The following is a 19629-nucleotide window of genomic DNA, read 5'->3' as shown; positions in this document are numbered from 1 at the left end:
TGGGCTTTTAGATAGAAATAATAGAATAAACGCATTTCCAAACACAAAACAAACTCACTTTCTTGCGTAATGACCTCGAAATAGCCATGGAATCCCTTCTGTTCCTTCATGTGTGCTGCCTTAAATATTACCAGCATGAGATTATTTGTGGACACAAGTGACAGCAACGAATCAGCTGGTTCGCAAGCTCTATGGGAGGAAGAAAGGAATAATTTGTATCAACAACACATTGCTCCCATTTTGTGTTGTTTGTTTTTTTTCCCCTGCTGCAGTCCTCACGTACTTCGAAGCCTAGTTAAAAAAAAAAAAATCCATGCTTTCAAACTCAGAAGTGCTTCCTATTAGACTAGTGAGAAATGCCTGTGATCTCTACTGATGAATCTTAGTGTTAGGTTTTAGGGGACCTTGAAAATAATTTAGTTCCAAGCCCCCTGCTGTGAGTAGAGTTGCCAACCACTAGATCAGGCAGCCCAGGATCCCATCAAACCTGGCCTTGAATACCTTCAGGGATGGGGCATCCACAACCTCTCTGGGCAGCCTGTGCCAGTGCTTCATCACCCTTTGAGTAAAAAATTTCTTCCTAACAGCTAATCTAACTCCCCCTTTTTAGTTTGAAGCTATTCCCCCTTGTCCTATCACAATCATACTGTGTAAAAAATTGGTCCCACTCCTGTTTGTAAGCTCCCTTCAAATACTGGAAGGCTCCAATGAGGTCTCCCCGGAGCCTGCTCTTCTTCAAGCTAAACAAGCCCAACTCCCTCAATCTTTGTTCACAGGAGAGGTGTTCCAGCCCTTTGATCATCCTCATGGCCCTCCTCTGGACCCACCCTGCCACACATTTCTTGTGCTGGGGTCCCCAGGCTTGGTTACAGTACTCCGGATGGGGCTTCACAAGCATAGAATAGAGGGGGACAATCACCTCCTTCTTCCTGCTGGCCACTCCTCTTTTGATGCAGCCCAGGATACTGTTGGCCTTCTGGGCTGCACGAGCCCATGTCCAGCTTTTCATTCATTGGTACCCCCAGGTCTTTCTCCACAGGGCCACTCTCTTCTTCCAGTCTGTAATTGTATCTGGGATTGCCTCAAGCCAAGTATAACACCTTGCACTCAGCCTTAGTAAATCTCATTAGATTATCATGTGCCCAATTTTTGAGCACGTCCAGGTCCCTCTGGATGGCATCCCTCCCTTCTATTGTGTCAACTGCACAACTCAGCTTGGTGTCATCAGCAAACTTGCTGAGGGTACACTCAATCTCCCTGTCTATGTCACTGCTGAAGCTGTTAAGCACTGGTCTCAAGACGGACTCCTGGGGGATGCCACTTGTGACCAGCCTCCAGGTGGACATAGAACCGTTGACAACAACCCTCTGGCTGTGACCACCCAACCTTCAAATCTATATCTCCCCAATTTAGTGATAAGGATGTGGTGCAGGATCACGTCAAAGGCCTTGTGTGAATCTAGATAGATGACATCAGTTACCCTTTCTTTGTCCACCGATGCTGACACTCCTTCACAGAAGGCCACCAGATTGTTCATGCACAATCTGCCCTTGGTGAAGATTGTGCCTTGGCTGTCTTGGATCACTCCCTTGTCTTGCATGTGCCTTAACATCTTTTCTAGGAGGATCTGTTCCATGATCTTCCCAGGCACAGTCATGAGGCTCACCAGCATGTAGTTCCCCAGATCTTCCTTTCTTCCTTTCTTGAATATGAGAGTGAAGTTTCCCTTTTTCCAATCACCAAGGACTTCACCTGACAGTCACAATTTTTCAAATATGATTTAGAGCAGCTTGGCAACCAGATCACCCAGTTCCTTCAGAACCCTGGGATGCGTGTCATCTGGCCACATAGACTTGTACACATTCAGCCTCGTGAGGTGGCCTTGGACTTGTTTCTCAAGATCACAAACTCAGCCAGGGCACGGTCACTGCAGCCCAGGCTGCTTCTGATCTTAAACTCTTTTACAATCTCTTCCGTGTTGATGAGCACCAGGTCCAGCAATGCTTCACCTCTGGTGGGTCTGTCCAATGCTTGAAACAGAAAGTTTTTGTCAATGGACTCCAGGAGTCTCCTGGACTACTTGCAGCTCACTGTGTTGTTTTCCCAGCAGATATCTGGGTGGTTGCAATCCTCCACCAGGATGAGAGCCTGCAAGTGTGATGCCTCTTGCAGCTGAAGCAAGAAGGCCTCATCAGCAGGCTCCCCTTGATCAAGTGGCCTGTAGTAGACCCTGATACTTGTCTATAAAACAGCTGATGATGATAGTTTACAAGTAAATGAATGTTTCACATTACTGGAGAACAGCTAAGAGGACTGGAAGGCCAATGCTCTCTCTCTCTATATACACATATATACACACATGCCAAACAAAAACAATTTCAGGGCATAACTAGTGATAGGACTAGAGGGAATGGCCTAAAATTTTGTGCAAGGTTGGATTAGGCATGGTTTAGTGGGGAAATACTGATGTAGGACTGCATGATCTTGGAGCTCTTTTCCAACTTCAGTGATTCAGTGATCAAAACACTGAGCTCTTCATCTACTTGATAAAGGTGCTCTCCTCACCTTTCAGTCTGACAGAGTCCTACGAAATTAGCTACCAGGAATTTCATTCAAAAATCCTTAAACAAGTATTTAATTTTAATTAAAAAAAATTAAAAGGAGTTCACACCCCTTGGTCCATCAGTTTCAACTCTAGATTTTAATAGCGCACTGAACAACTCAAATAGAGCAGTTCAAAAATATGCTAAAACTGCAACTAAAAAAGAAGTATACAAAGAATCAGAAGATTGAATTTTAGAACTTCAGTCTTAATAGAAAGAACACTAGTATTTATGTGGAAGACTAGTTCTCTTACAGGAGGAAATTATAACATTTTCTTCCAGTTAACATCTGTTTCCTGCTGATAAAGAGGAAATCCCATCCATTAATGCATGCACTTCTCATATTTCATTATGCATGTGAGGATGCATTCTATCTGAAAAAATAAAGAAGAATCTGAATATATATATAAGTTTCTTTAACTTTTTGACCTCTTTGCAGGGATAACAAAAAGTATTTTTGGTACTGTGTGTATAAAATGAAGATCAGAGTATTTTAACCAAAGGGAAAAATATCATATGACAAATCTTCAGAAAAGAAGATTTTCAATGAATTCTCAATGAGAATTTGTACTCACCGATATAGTATCCTATGTTTGATTGGCATCAAAGAGTCATAAATAGTTAGCGAGTCAGTGATGCAGTTATCTGCTTCAATCTGAAGGGATACTACTGAAAGACGAATAAGATGGCCCACTAATGCAATCAGTTTTAGATAGCAGATTGTTCCGCCAGCGGTAGCATGGATATCCAGAGGAAAATGCTCATGTAGACGATCAGCATGCAGATCATACATACAATTTGTTCCTGTGGAAACATCACATTTTCAACACTGGAAACCTATTCTAAAACACTTAAATCCATGCAGAGTACAAAAAAAAAAAAAAAAAAAAAAAGCCTAAATATAATGTTGAACTATCCAAACAGGAAAACAAAGTAGTCTATGCCACTCACTGTTCTTATTATGCTTACAAGTCTGTGATCAAGGAGAAGTCTATTCATAAAGCTAAAGAGCATGGCAAAGAGTACTATAAATAAATAGCTGTAGGAGTACTGGTACAAAAGCACTGCCATTTTGTGCAGCACACATATGCATTTAACAAAGATCTGTGGACCTCCAAAGGATAAATTATTCCCTAGGAAATGTTCATCTACTGTCAAGGCAGAAATCAACTGTTCTCCCTAAAAAAAAAAAAAAAAAAAAAAAAAAAAAAGACCTACGCTTTTGTATTACTGTAGATTTTTAGCTTATTACTCAAACATCAAGCTACTCAGTGTTTTACGAGAAATGAGCAGCAAGTGCTACCATGAATTCACCTATTAATACAAGTTGGAAGTGATTCTAGGAACTTTCTTGTTCAACCTCCTGTACCAAGTAGAGCCAAAATGAATTCAGACCAGGATTTTGCAGTGTCAAGTCTTGAAAACATTTGCAGTATTAGAAGTCACTGTTAGAAAATAAACGCTGTAAAAAATACAACCTAGCCTAACCTGTTTTTATTTTTAAAAAATGTATCATATATTAGATAAAAATCACCAAAAAGTTACCCTACTTACGTACAATTTTCTAGCTATGCTGAACAAAGCATGGCTTTAAAGTCAAATTTATTGAGATCTTTGTTTCAATTAAATATGTCAGTCCCCATTCAGCAAAATACTTAGGGATTTTTTTATTTGGTCATATCTAGAACTCTTAACGTAGATCTATAAACGGTGAGAAGGAGGAAGCAAGCAAATTAGGGAGAATAAGACTCAGTAAATATTTGCATGAATGTCTACCTTCTAAGGAGACAAGTGTCTGAAATAGTTACAGTTGTGGAACTTCACTTAGAACACCATGAAAATTTGCCCTCAGTCATCGACTCAAATTGATGCTTGTGTTTTAACCACTAGTTGTTCACTTGTTGTCCCACTCGAACTTCTAAGTTACAATCTTGAAACTAATGCTTGTGAACATTTTGTCAGTCACATGCCATTCGAGTTCAGTTACAGTACTATTTAAAGCTTTGAACTATTGTTCTTCCTTATTTTATCTCTTTCCAGTAACTTTTTTTTTTAAATAATAGTTCTTCCTGCATATTTTCTCACCCCTAACACAACCAGTTCTAACTGACAGAAATTCCTTAGAATTCTATTACTATCATTATTGCTTCTAAGTAAATTACAACGTGACTAGCTCACGGCTGGTGAAGAGCATGATGCATAAAATTCAGAGCTAGCCCTGGAGCTAGAAGCAATCATAGAGTCATTGAACCAGAGAATGGCTTGGGTTGGAAGGGACCTTAAAGACCATTCAGTTCCACCACCCTGCCATGGGAAGGACTTCCACACACTAGATCAGGCTGTCCGGGGCCACATCCAACCTGGCCTTGAATGCCTCCAGGGATGGGGTAACCACAGCTTCTCTGGGCAGCCTGTGCCTCACTACTCTCTGAATGAAAAACATCCACTTGACATTTAAACTAAATCCCTCATTTTTTGTTTAAAACCATTCTTCCTTATCCTATCAATATCTGTCCATGTAAAAAGTTGATATCCCTCCTGTTTATAAGCTCCCTTTACGCACTGGAAGGCTCCAAAAAGGTCTCTCCAAAGGTTCCCTTCTCCAGACTGAACAGCTACCTGAGTTTTCTTCACAGGAGATATTCTCTTGCTCTCTGATCATCTTTGAGGCCTCCTCTGGACCTGCTCCAACTGCTCTATGTCTTTCTTGTGCTGACAGCCCCAGACCTGGACACAGTACTCCGGCTGGGGCCTCACGAGCATAGAGCAGAGGGGAAAAATACCCTCCCTCTCCCTGCTAGCTGCCCCTCTTTTTGATGCAGCCGAGGATACAGATGGCCTTTCAGGCTGCAAGCACATACTGTTGGCTTGCATCAAGCTTTTCATCCACCAGGACCCCCAAGTCCTTCTCCACAGGGCTGCTCTGAGTTCTTCTCCCAGACTGCACACATACTTGCAATTGCCATGGCCCAAGTTTAATACCTTGCACTAGGCCTTGTTGAACCTCATTAGGTTCACATAGATCCACTTCTCAAACTTTTCCACGTCCCTCTGGATGGCATCCCTTTCTTCTGTTGTATCAACAGCACCACTCAGTTTGGTGTCATCAGCAAACTTGCTGAGGATATGCTAAGCCCCACTTCCATCTTTTCACCATATTCTACGGCCCTAAGCAGACATAATCAAGGGAACCTAGCAAATGAAAATGCATCAATATGTGATTTTCTGAACTGCCCTAGCAGTTCAGAACTCCTACAACTGTTGCCAGCTGTGACTGACAGCACTGTAAGTCTTTGAAAAATGTTTAGAATATGGCAGGCCATCCTTTCCCCTTTATGTGAAAGACAAGTTAAATCCCCCCCACCACCACCAAATAAAATAAATAAATAAAATATAAAATAAAATAAAACCCATTTCTCTGCCCTGGAACAATGAACTGGAAAATGAAATTGCTATGCGAGTGAGCACCAATATATTTAATTCTTTTATGTAATTAAAATGCCCATTAAGAGATGTGCCAAGGAAATATTACAATAAATTGTGAGCTTCAGAATTTGAACTACTAAAGAAGGATGTGTTATAATCAATCGCAGGATTGACTGTAATGCACTAGAATGACTTGACCGTGAAGGGCAAAACATAAACCAAAGATCATCAGATGCTACATTTCTCATAGCAGAAAATCTACTACCAGATTTTTTTTCTGGGGTAATTGGAAAGATTAATGTCATCAGACAAGGTGTGATAAAACTATCTTAAACAAATGTAAACTTCAAATTATTTGTGTTCAAGAAAGCACCTAGAGAGATTAAGAAAAAGAATACTAAGAAAAAATAGTCTATAGGATCATGTTGTTTGGACAGACCATCTTATAAGGCAACAATTAAGTAGGCTGCTCTGAAAGTAATGTCTCCTATTTATTTCCCTGGAAATTACAACAGATACAAAGAGCACAAAGACACTATTTGATAGAGTAAATTCTCAGCTACAAAACACTATTTTTCAAAATAGTCACCACCATTAGCTATGCATTTTTACCAGTGATGAACAAGAGCCTGCATGCTGCACTTGTAAACATCGCACCTCCAGAAGTGACCCACTGTCACCACTGCTGAAACGTATCACCCACTGCCTCACTGTGCTCACATCCACTGTTTGGTCTCCATAAGTGTTCGGCTAGCATCAGTGAATGTCAATGCGTGCAATTTTTTCCAAATGGAGGAATACAATGACACGTCTTTGTTTCATATTCATTTCCATGCCAGATTCCATTTTGTCAGACTGCCACTCTGCTGCCATCTGTCACACAGCAACAAAATGTAAGAGAATACTGACAAGAAGGTCTAACCTCTATTGCCATGCCACCAACATCTGCCTCTGACATCATGGGCCAGCATAATAAAATAGGAGGCGTTACTTTCAGAGTAGTCTTTATACAAGTTAATATCTCAAAAAACAAAAAAACATAGACATGGAAGGGAATAAAGACCTTAAAAATTGAAAGAGTGCAATTAGACAAGAAGAAGAGTAAGCCTGTGTCAAGGAGCAAGAGACACCAGCAACCCCCTGTCTGACCGGCAGCCTCTAAACCAAAGCCTTAACAGGTTGCTCATCCAAAGTTGGTTAGTATAGTAATGCTTAGCAGTGCTTTTTTTTAGGTACCTACTCCACATGCTAGTAAACAGAGCTGTGACTTACTTTTGAACTGTGCTTGTCTGCTTGTAAAGTCTCTTCATATCAGCAAAGAATCTCACTGGGAGGTTTAAAACACCTCAATCAAACAGGTATATAAACAGTGTCTCCCATTACCCTGGCAAAATTGAACTGCTTGGTCTAACTTCTGCTAAGGAATTCATTTAAAGGAAAAACACATCATTAACCTTGGAGAAAAGGGAGTAAGGAGGATAAAAGATAGACAAAAACTTTGTTACTGTTCAGGGTGAAAGCCAATAAACAGATTTAAATTCAGTACTGTCCAGATTAGAATGGGTTCGTATTCTTTTCAGCACAGAGTGAACGGCAAATGACTTCTAAGTTTATTCTCCACCATGCCACTAAATACATTCAAAGTTTAACAGTCAAAATAAAGGCAGATAGTTTCTGTATTTGTCCCATGCAAGACTCTTGGTCACTCTAATAGCAAGTAAGCATAGAAATGCCAAAGCTGAATTTGATCCTTTTAATTAATACTGAGCAGTATATTTGAGTCTTAAGACATGAATTAGAATTCATTCTCTATCTCTGCCAGGAAGCTGCCAAAATGGTGAATTACCTGTTCCTGTTGTTGACCAGTAATCTGACCGAAGACCTGCTGCATAGAAGAAAGGTCATGTGAGTCTTCTCATTTGCACAAAAAACAGAATGTAGGGTTTGATTCTATCATATTCTTAATCCTAGCACTAAGCACATAGAATGAAACAGCTGTCTCAATGAGGAAAACTGCCCGAGCCCACTCTATCTCTGCAAATCCTGCAAGCTGCTTTGGAAGTACCAGTCATGTCTGCAGACAGAACCTCAGTGCCTGAGGAACAAAGGGACTGCATCTCAATTAAGTGATGCAGTTCAGCTGAAGGCCTGAGACGTAGGTACCTAGGAAGTGATTTCCTCACCCTTGGTCCCAAATTATTTTTCAGCTTTCAGTTGGGGAGGTTTATTCACTTGAAGCTTGTTCTGTCCTTTGTTCATAAGGCTAAAAATCTTAACCTGCTTTGTAACTAGTTACTTTAAACAGGTTCTTGAATTCTTCCCTGCTAATTTCTTCCCTAGACGGGAATGGCATAGGTATAGAAGTTGTTTAATGAATAGGCAGCTTTATAATAAATTTGTATATTGTTTATTTAACTCTAATAAGGATGTCAAAAGAATCTTCAGTGGAGTGGGTTGAAGTTTGATCGTTGCATAAAAAGGAACCCATCACATTTGGATACCTCCTAAGTCAAATCTGAGCTGGCTGTACGACGTCAGGCTTAGCTCCAGAATTACAACATAAACACTCCAAGTACAAGAAGGACTGCTTCAGAGACAAAGACATTTGGTACCTTAATTTCACTTCCAATCTTTTCTTTTCTACACCACCAGCCCCTTTCCCCTCCCCGCCATGAGAAGCACAGGATAGATATGTCAGTGTGTTTACAGAATCTGCAACTCCAAGGTAAAAACTTCTTAATTAGTAAAGTGTCCCTTCAAGGACAGGGACATGTGCTAATACTAACCACTTAGTACGATGGAGTCCATGTCAACTGCAAGGCCCTGGAGAGTTCCCACTGAGGTCCGGTTAACGATGCTTGTCTGAATGGAATCCTTTAAAATGGCAGCCACACAGTCCTCACACAGTGCTTGGCCTTTCGCCTGTGGTACCACAAATACGATCCAGAAGTGAATAAGAAGGCCTCCATTATTGTTGTTACTGAAATAAGAAAGTCCTACAGATTACTATCATGTTGAAAGTCTTCTGAAGGCTAGACTCTTAACACAAGCTTCTTTTGAACAACATGGCTCATTTACAACTTGTCTTGTTGGTTTGATGCAATGAATGTATTTTCTTTCCTGAAAAAAGGAACCCCAAAATGCATGTCTTACACCCAGCTGAGGATCCTCACAAGGATGATTTCCCGGCTTTTGTGGTTTGCCAAAAAACATCATAACTACTTGAATTAGAGCTGGATTACCTCCTAAAATTCGTAACAGAAATGGTAGAATTGCCATCTCCATAAATGCAGAACTCTGCATCTCAGTGCATCTTACCCTGTACTGTACTGCACAAGAACCAATTTCTAAATTACTTAAATAATACTTTTAGATGCTGAATATGGTCACATCAATCTTTGCCCACCAGATGAGAAGATAATTCCTTAAATCAAACACAATCAAAAAACTCCTGTTCCAAAACTGTGTTTAGTTCATGAGGATTTAGATACTTAACCCTTTTACACCAATTGCACATTTAATACTAAAGTAAATGCACTTTATCGCAGCATAGAGGATTTTCCTTTCTCCCATGCAAAGACATCTGTCAGTACAAAATAGTTTCATCTCAATAACATCTATAAAATACATCGAACCCTGTTCGATGTTTTGTTGTAACAGTGTGTTAGAGAGGCTACACATCAGGGTATTGATGATCTATCAGCTAAAGTATCACCATACTTCTTCAGGGACATAAATTCTGGGTAACTTAAGTTTACCTTAAATTCCCATTTACCTTGCAGAAAACAAACTCCTGAAATAACTTCAGTTTGCCCTTACTTGCATTTAAGGAATCAGTGCAGGTTATACATGCATTTTGCTATCAGTACAAGTGATTACCAGAGTGATTAAATCATAACTAACCACCAAAAACAGGTTTCTCTTGTGGGCTCATTATATCACATATTATCTGCCAAAAAGTATGAACACGTTAACCACAGTTTTACCTGACTTCTGTAACAGTGGACTGCTTATAAAATTTGGAGAAAGAGGAGGTAGTGTAAACCAAGTTCATCTGAAAGAGAAAGTATTAAACTGATAAAGATATAGCATTTCAAAAAATCAGGCATACCTAGAGATGTTCTAGGCCCAGGTTTTCCCAGGAATATCTTTTCCACCAAGAACAAGAAATCAGCACACACATCCAGACATACAGCAACCAGTACAGGCAGAGCAATAGACATGGACAGATCGGCTGTGCAATGCATCCTTACTGACTCCAATATCAACAGGAACATCGTATCTTCTGTACATGGCCAGCTGACATGTACAGCAAACGCTTTTCTCAAATAAATTAGTTTTGAAAAGGGTGCACATTCTTTGCTCAGAAAAACCCAAACACAAAGTCCTTCTCTCTCCTAATGCGAAAACTTTAGTGCCAATCTTCAGGAAAAGAACAGGTGCACATAACATTGCCACTAAGGCAATATATAAAATATAATATTTGCTTATAAGATATAAGCAAACAGCATATAACAGATTTTTTCACAGAATCACAAGATGATTGAGGTTGGAAGTCGGGATTGGAAGGGGCCTCTGAAAATCATCTAGTCCAACCCACCTGCTCAAAGCAGGGTCAATAACAGCTCAGGGATGCAACCAGTTGATTTTATATCTCCAAGAATTGAGACTCCACAATCTCTCCAGACAAATGGATCACCTTCACCAAAAAACTGTTTTTTCTTTCTTTGTTCTGTTCTCCTTCCCAGTATTACTGGAGAATTTCTTGCATTTTTATTCAGTTTGTGCCTATATTCTCTCTATTAGCAGCTTAGCATTAACACATTTCTTTCCAATGTACAGTACAATGTATGTGCAGAAGGAAAAACTGCCATTTCATGCTGCAGGACTGCCATTGGGGAAAATATGCTCCCAGTTCTACCAGTTTTTTAGGTAAGAGTGTGATGATGCCAGCATGATGGTAATGTTGCTTAATTCCTCTCCCTGAAGGAGGCACACTGCTAACACCACCAGGTGGCATGCACCTCAAGCTGTTCAGACCCCATCCTGCAATGTAATGGTTAACAGTGATGCCCAAGGGACTGTAACATGGATTTTTTAAAAAACAAAACTTGTGAAAGTGACATTAATGTTATTTCCTAACTTTTGGTGTTTGACACAAGAGGTTTGAACAATTCTTTTGAGGGCCTAAATAAAATAGGTGGAGCTCAATCTTCCTCCAGGTTAGGCTATGAGGGATTTTACACATTATTGTTACCATCAAAGGGGAAATGATCCTATCTTGAGAGGTTCTTCAGTTGTTCTGGGGATCTCAGAGCCATGAATCACTAACAAAGGAGTTTCAGTGTCAAAAAGCAAACATAAACCTCACAAACTCAAATCCCCCACATCCCTTCCAGCCTTTTTAGCCAATGGTCAGGTACCAAGATGCACTGTATCAAGCAGTGCAAAATCTATTGGTGAGTTCAAGCAAAGTTTAGAGACAAAAAGTAATTTTCAAGTTACAATTAAGTAGAAGGTGGTGACACTGCCAGTTCACCCTCTTATCCACCACCTCTCTCTGCTGAAACAGCATCAAGATACTCCAGGACAAGAGCACAACATAGGGCCCGCAGCAGGTTGGACCTGCTCCCTTGTGAGTGGGCAAAGACAATACCTGCACTGCTCCATCTCTGGCCTGAAAGCACATCAAGACAATGACGTGTGGGATAAGAAAACTAGCTTGCTTTCAAGTCTTTCATGACAGCTTCTAGGGGGAACAACGTCATCCCTCTTATCAAAGATAGAGCTAGTGAACATGAGTTCATGTTATAAGATGACAAAAACTTAGTAATTATTCAGAAATGTCTTGTTTGCATTGACTTTTGTTTACATGTTTTAGCAGTTTTTTTGTTTGTTTTTTGTTTTTTTTTTGTTTTGCTTTGTTTTTACTAGTGCTTTAATCCTTTTGTGGACAGTGCTGCATTACTAGACTGTAATGTTTTTTTCCTGCCCACACTACAGGTCTTCAAAGGCAAATTCCTTTTTAATTGTGAGGCACACCTCTCCTTTCCAGCTGCAAAGCAGTCTTAATGTTATGCCTACAACACAGAGCTCTCTTTCTGCTGTGACTAGTGCAAGGTGTTTGGGAAAAAATAATGGTCTTTACAATATCTGGTATCAGAAGGAAACGTAAATGTAAATGAGTATGAGAGTTCTAGTGTAATTGTAGATGCTCTAAGGCAGAAGACTGGCAGCAGATAACAATTTGAATGCAAAAGATCTCATCAATGTCTTGAAAGTGGCAATTAAGTTCTGAAGGGTTGGTGTAGCATTCTGTTCATAGACTCAGATTTGTGGGGCACAATATGTAAAATTTTTAGTAAATGTAAATGTCAAACAGACCTCTCCAAAATTTAGATTGAAGATAGCAAGCTAAAAGCAGCCAGTTCCTTCCTGACTCCAGACAGCCACCTTTGCAGTCTTCTGAGGGAGGAAAAAAAAAAAAAAAAAAAGAAGCAGAACACCACAGCAGACTCAATTGCACCTGAAATTTGCACCTCCTGTTTACAGCTCTAGTCTCTGCTACTTGTTGCTAGCCAGGCAGCCCACTCATCTTACCACATGTTGGACGTTCTGTGCCACAGAGAGAAATTCTTTTGACTCCTTCTGCCTGTATTCTGGTAGAAACTCTATGTTGGCAACACGAAACAACCCAACAAAGTACAATGCATCTTTGTTTTCTGCCTGAACTGCAAGAAACAAAGAAAACAAACTCTAGTTATTTTTTAAATAACACATAAATGCTAAACCAAATTCATCCATTCAGCCTTACAGTGGAGAGAACTACCAAATCAACACTAAATTTTCATGGCCAGTTGATTTAGATGAGTACTACAATATGAAGGTTAATCAAGAACCTGTTTTGTGCACACAAGATAAGATACAATGGTATGAATGAACAAGCATAACGAAGGCAATGTGAATGTCCACGTCCTGGAGTGTCCCTTAGGAACCTTAGACAGTACTATTGCCAAAGCTTTTACTGCCCACATCAAGCAAGAAGGTAACACTCCACAGGAACTATCATTTCTTTTCTTGTCCTGTCTCGTTTTTTTTTTACAGATCACAAACAATGCAATTGCTTTCTGTATTTTTCTCCTGCTTTAAATCTGTTCTGCATAAGGGACAGAAGATTTACCTGGCCTCCAGCAGGCCAAGAAACACTGTGGAAGTCACAGTTCATGAGGAATCAGGTTATGGTAACTGTATGCACAATTAGCTAGGACACATAGCAATTAGCCAACACACAATAAATACTTTGTGTAACCCTTGAGAAAAGACAAAGCACAGTTCCTAAACCAATAGCTGTGCCTGCTGTTACACTTGTAAATTCAATCCATATGAAGTTCTAGCAAAGATATTCAAAATTCTTCCACAACCCATTTAATAAAGATCCATGTGGGTTTGTTTGTTTGTTCTGTTATTTAAGAAAGAGCCTTCAAGACAAGGGAGATCCTACAAATAACAGAAAGTGTTATTAGCAATAGTGACGTTTGAAATGGGCCTGAGCTTTCAGCAACTCACCAATAAAGAGCCACAGTAAAGTCCAGGTCACAACTCCTAAAACGAATAGAATGAGGGTAAAAAGAATTATTTGGTTTTGAAAATTCCACAGCATCTTTTCTTTTTTCTTCAGTTTGCTATGTTTTTTCCTCTCCAGAATCCTCTTTACCAACTTGTCTTCTGCAGATACCATTTGGACTGAGACGTTGGCTACCTAAAATAAGGTGAGAGATAACAAGCAAATGTGAAAGCATTTGACTGACCAAAAGCTAGAACAGAAACCCACACACAACTGTCTGTTACTTCACATACAAGACCATTATTAATGCAGCAGCAGTTTAAATTGCAGACAGGAAGCAAGGTACTTTTTTTCCAGACACTTGCAGTGGGGATGTAAAAACACAACGTGCCCCAGGATAACAGCTCACTATGCAACAGCAATCCAGAACTAACTATCTGAAGAAATGCTTACACCTTGTGCATCTCTCATTAGTGTAAATCAGCCTTCGTTTGTCTAAAGAGCTTAATAATAGATATTATTTTTAATTATTTAATTATTTTGAGTTATCTTGCACTGGTTTAAACTGGGGAGTATACACAGACAAGTACTGGAGAACGGCAGCTTTTCACTGGCAACTTTATAACACAACTTAGCAAGTGGTCTCACTACTCAAATATTCGCTACGCTGATGCAAATTTTGTGCAAAATCAGGCACATGTTCAGTCATTCATTCCTCCCTTTGCTTGAAATAGAAGGGAAGTGTTAGTAAGATGTTCAGGTAGTCTGTCCTTTTTGCAGTACTACACTCATCATTTCCCTGCTAAGGAACCAGGAGACGGGCGTATGCACGTTATCCTTGCATCCTCCCAGCCCATGGTCAAAGCATCACTGCTGTTCCAAACATAAAGCCACACTTTCTTCTAAGACAATGACTATGCCAGTACTAGTGTACTCAGCTTCCTTTCAGGATGAAGAATCACAGGTTTGGGCAGCCTCTTCCTGCACATCACATCTAGCTCCCTTTAAGAAATTCTCCCCAGTGAATAGGAGAAAACAACACAATTCTTGTTGGGATATGTCAATGGTTTACGGGCGTTCAGCCCGATTCCATGACGAAGGGGACGGGGGACCCACGGGCCCACGCCCCGGGAAAAGGGGAGAAGGGTAAGGAGATGGCCCTGAGAGCAAAGAACAGCGGCAACAATCTGAGGAGAAACAAACTAATTTACTAAATAAAATATCGGAATGCAAAACAACACACTATAATACAATATAATTACAATTTAAGCTGATAAATCTAATACAGAGAGAGAGAGAATGTCCCAAAATCAAGATAGGCCTTACTCTACTACCGACGATAAGACGGCTAGAGAGTGAGGTGCTGCCAAGACGAGAGACGGTGGAAAAAGGGACGAGGTCTCGTGATCTGCAAGTTTTTATACTGCGAGCTTTTATCTTTTCCCTCTGGCTGGAAAATGGTAACAGAGGAGCAAAGTGCCGTGGGGAATGTAGTAGTCCTTCTCTTCTGAGAACCAGGTACATTCACTACATGATGTTATGATGTGGAGTACCAATAACCGAAAGTCATAAAACCATGACAGGATAGAACCTAGACAAGGTTATTATCTGGATATGCAGCCCCTTAATAGATTATCTTGTACTACAGTCCCAGTTGTCCTACACTATTCAGAATATGTCCTGACTGTCTTAACTCAGTTTGAAAGACTACTATGTGACCATATCTGCATTTGCAGCAGCAGTTTCTATTCCTTATATTATTTATTCATAGTTTTGTCTGTTCTTCAGATGAAAATGCCAGAGGAAGTACCTGGTACAAAAAGATTCTCCCTCCAAAAAATCAATGCATGTAAGCATATAAATACTGTGTATTAGTTGGTACATGCACAGCAAGAGCTGCCAGGGAAAATCTGTGGGATTTCATAAATTTCCTGCCTGGAGCGGTCCTGTGACAGTCAAATACTTCCTTACAATGTCAGAAAAAGGTTCAACCATCTTTCCACGTTGATTCATTGTCTCATCCACACAGAGATTAGTTGGCAAGTTCCTGTACCATTCAAGGCTTTAATAACTGAGTGCATTGGGTATGAAGAGAGACAAGGCCATGATACTAGCTAAATCTAGAATTATAACTACAGAAAAACTTTCATTTGCTTCTTATATCACAACTATAAGTTACATAATATTGCCACATAACAGGGAAGATTCAAGAAACATCTCAAAAATATGTTGGTGCTTGTGAGAGGGAGGCACTCACGAGGATGCCTTGGAACGTTGTGGGATCTCCTTGAGAGAGGTGTTGACAAACTCCTGTCAAACATCAGCATCAAGAGCTTTTTGTGGGAAGACTTGTATGAAGTGCATAACGGATTTTGGGTCAAAAAAACCTGGTTCAAGATCTCACATATACAAAGATGAACTTCACCAATTAATTTAAGGAAAAGGATCATTTTTGGATTTGGTCTTTGGAACAGCTTAATTTATTTTCATGACCTTTTCAAAGTGCATTTCCCTCACCCTTCAGCCAATTTTATGCTACTCGTGGGCTGGGACATACTCAGAGTTGCATCATCTCCCAGCTATTCAAATCAGGAATCTCTGACACAACCCAATGACAACCAGTGCGTTGTTTGCTCAAGGTGCAGATAGGCTACCTCTGCTGAGGTACAGACTCCTGTTCTATGACCCATCTCCTTCAGTATTCAAGTACATAGGGGAGCTTGCAACCACACTAGAACAGATACACATATATCATTCACAGGCCTTGTTTTGGGCAGATCTGGCTGCTCCCTGTGCTGAAAGGTCTCTGTAGCCTCTGCAGGGCTACAAGGAGTAGGCAGTGAGGAGACAAACTGCAACAAGCTTCTAGGCTACTTGCCTTCATTTAATTCTTAGAGGCCCCTCGGAGGATGCAGTGCAAGAACATGTGAACTATTGTAGAATAAAAGATGTAGGCACAAGGCTCATTCTTCAACCCTACCAATTGTATTTTACTGGAGGAGGTACCTATCCAAGATCTGCCCTCCAAATTATCAGCACAGGTTGCTGTGTTAATTCAATGATTACAAAAACTACATGCCTTTGGAGCTTGACATCCAGGAAATGCTAGGGATAAATACTAGCCATTTGCAAAAGCCATTTGTGATATAATCTGAAATAAGTCTTTCTTTCCTTCTGTCTAAGGCTATTAGAGCCACATCTGAAGTACTGTTCCCATCAGTATAACAGAGATGCTGATAAACTGGAACAACACCAGAGAATGGCCACTAATAGGTGAGGGGCTAGAGCTGGTATTGTACAGTGGAAATCTGAGAGCTCCAGGTGAAAATCAGCATAAGTAATGCTGCCATATATTTCCCAGTCTGAAGTGGATTACAGAGAACACACAGACACACTTTTTTTCTGTGATACACAATGAAGAGACAGCCACAACAGTCACACGTGGAAGCAAGGGAAATTCTATCTGAATACACCAAAAATAAAGAATTTCACCCTGAAGGCTGTGCACCTGAGCCATCCCTAGAGATATTCAAAACTCAGTGGGACTAGGCCCCAGGAGATCTGTCCTACTTTGACAATAGCTCTGTTTGAAAATAGCACTTGGTAGGTCACCTTCAGAAGTTCTCACCATCCTGCATTTGTCTAATTCTCTGATATTGTGCCCTACCAATGGTTTGGATGAGAGAGCTCTGTATATCCAAACAGACAAAAGCTAAGATCCATCATTACATATGTCCTGCCAGGCCCATAGTCAAACACAATGTCTAGCCACCTTTGATTGCAGAGCTGAGAACGTAAAAAAGTGAGTTAAAGAAATGAAAAAAATTAATACTAGAATAATTAGACTCAGTAGTGCACTTCACAATTTCTTCAAACAAAATGTGAAAAATCTTAACTGAAAGCGTCCTGACACATATCTTCTTCTGACACTTATTTTCCATGTTCTCAAAGAGGACAAAATTTGTCTTTCATATTTTTAAAGCCTTATTGAGCATGATTTAGTGTAAAGATCAAAAGCAGTTTGCCTCTTTGTTCGTTTAAAGCTTTGTTCTGTCCTGTAAAGTTCAGTTATACTCTCAGATGTTCACTAGGAGAACTTAAGACAGCTCAACAATATTTCAGATCTGAAACTTGAGTCATTTTATTGATCAACAGGTACACGCTGCTTTTATCAAGTTTCCCCCAAGAAAAATTTATATTCAAATCTTGACATTTCATTCTTGTTCATATCTGTAGACCTAACCAGGCAGATTTATTTTTAAAAATTAGAAACAGAGATCCCTGTCAAGGATCAATTGAAATTACATGGGGTTGATATCACTGGAATACGAGTATACACTGGAAACGGTTTATGTCTTCATTTCATCTACTGCAACTGCGATTTTATTTATTTATTTATTTATTAAAAAAAAAGATGCACTTTGTGTATCCTTGTATGGCAGACTTCTCTGTTTCAGAATTCAGAGCAGTATTGAATGCTGTGCTCTACACTTTAAATATTTCCTTAAATTAAATTAGTTTATCATAAACAGTTTGTAGTAAGGAAAACAGTAGCAAAGTTAAGCTGTTACCTTCGCTGAATAGGGATCACAATTTTTAACTCATCTCTCTGCTGCTGCAACTTACTTTCTGTATTCTAGAAGTGCTTTCCAGCTAAAATTGCAATTTGACTATCACTAAATTATTTATTCACTTCTTTGTCACAAGTCAACGTTCATGCAATAATCCTCTTCTGTATCACCTCAGGGGGGAAAAAAAAATCAAAAAACAAACACTTTACCTACTCCAGTGTTGACTTTCTTGTCTAGAAATAGGTTTGTTTTTGGAAAACATGCTGCCATGCTACTAATATAAGCTTTTCATATTGTTACTTTAACAATCCCATCATTTCAGTTGTCTGAAAATATACGTTACTAACAATGGGAAGATATATAAACATATATGGAGTTTTACAGATTAAGCTATAAAATGTAAAGGTATAAGAAATCTGATTGGAATTGCCAGGTTAATACTTGAGAATTAGATCATAACAGATCTAATAGTCTCAAGAAGTGTATGAAATAAAGAACGCTTAAGTCAACCTACTTACACTTAGGTCATCTTCAGGTTTAGCTGCTGGGTGATCAATTTTTTCATCCATTCCAGCAGAATTAATTTTATTGCTTGTCTCAGCTAAGAAAGCCTTGCACTTTTTCCCCAGGCGCTGCTCCTCCTTCTGAAGCTGAAGACAGCTAACAGCAATGACCAGGACCAAAAGAGGCATCAATTTACTTTGATGAGTTTCCAGTTGTAATCTCATCTGCCCTGTTGCATTTGTGAATATTAGAAGGATGCTATCAAGTAACTTTAGACATCAAAGTCAGTCTGAATATAACAGGCTTTTCATAGTCTTTTTTTTAAAGCTGAAATAGACTCCAGCTTGTTAACATATCAAATCAGAGTGCGGCATCGTTAAAATCTAACAAAATCAGTTGCGATGAACAAGAAAAAAAAAGCACCAAGTAAAATGCAAATGAAAGAAAAATTAGGCAACTACAAAAAGGAAAAAAAAATTGTAAGCACCTTGAGTAAAGAGTGCTTCAAGTAGCAAATGACCATTACAAATAAAAATAGCATTCTGACTCCTATAGAATTTTATAAGGTACCTTTTGAAGACTCAAATTTAGTTACTTTATTGTAACTTAGAAATAAGCATATTTTATATTGTTAAAATAGATAAACCTTCAAACTGATATTCTTTTTTGTAATCAGAGGAAGGAAGTCACTTGTACCATAATAGTTCCATCCTATTTTCTTCGGTAATTAAATATTTATAGAGGATGTACAACAGTACTTTCCTCAATGGATACTAACTATAGAGATGTCTGCGCTTTTAAGTGATTAACAATTTTAATGCCTTCCTTGCGTCAAGTTCAGAAATGGCACTGGAGAAAGACTAACTTTTAAATAAAAATGTACACATTCTCTGAATTTATCATTGAAGCCTACGCTAAAAATCATAAAAACATTAGCAACATAATAATGGAGAGATACAGA

The 19629-nt window shown here is 39.4% G+C and overlaps 1 protein-coding gene across 2 annotated transcripts in view; it reads right to left on the bottom strand.

Moving 5' to 3' along the window:
- Positions 1–18892, bottom strand: part of TMPRSS7 (transmembrane protease, serine 7) — a 32837-nt gene extending 13945 nt beyond the window's left edge. The window contains exons 1-8 of one of the 2 annotated variants that reach the window (XM_021401174.1): positions 18683–18892; positions 13596–13788; positions 12630–12760; positions 10016–10083; positions 8816–9009; positions 7876–7914; positions 3179–3407; positions 59–189 (exon numbers count right to left, since the gene is read on the bottom strand). In XM_021401174.1, coding sequence (XP_021256849.1) covers positions 59–189; positions 3179–3407; positions 7876–7914; positions 8816–9009; positions 10016–10083; positions 12630–12760; positions 13596–13788; positions 18683–18892 — 1195 coding nt within the window. Of the gene's footprint in view, positions 1–58; positions 190–3178; positions 3408–7301; positions 7395–7875; positions 7915–8815; positions 9010–10015; positions 10084–12629; positions 12761–13595; positions 13789–18682 lie in introns of those variants that run through there. The other variant, XM_021401183.1, reaches the window with a different exon arrangement.

Source organism: Numida meleagris, chromosome 1, assembly GCF_002078875.1.
Source record: "Numida meleagris isolate 19003 breed g44 Domestic line chromosome 1, NumMel1.0, whole genome shotgun sequence".
Lineage (NCBI taxonomy): Eukaryota > Metazoa > Chordata > Aves > Galliformes > Numididae > Numida > Numida meleagris.
Note: the sequence above shows the minus strand (reverse complement) of the source record. Positions and strands in the feature narration are given on the sequence as shown.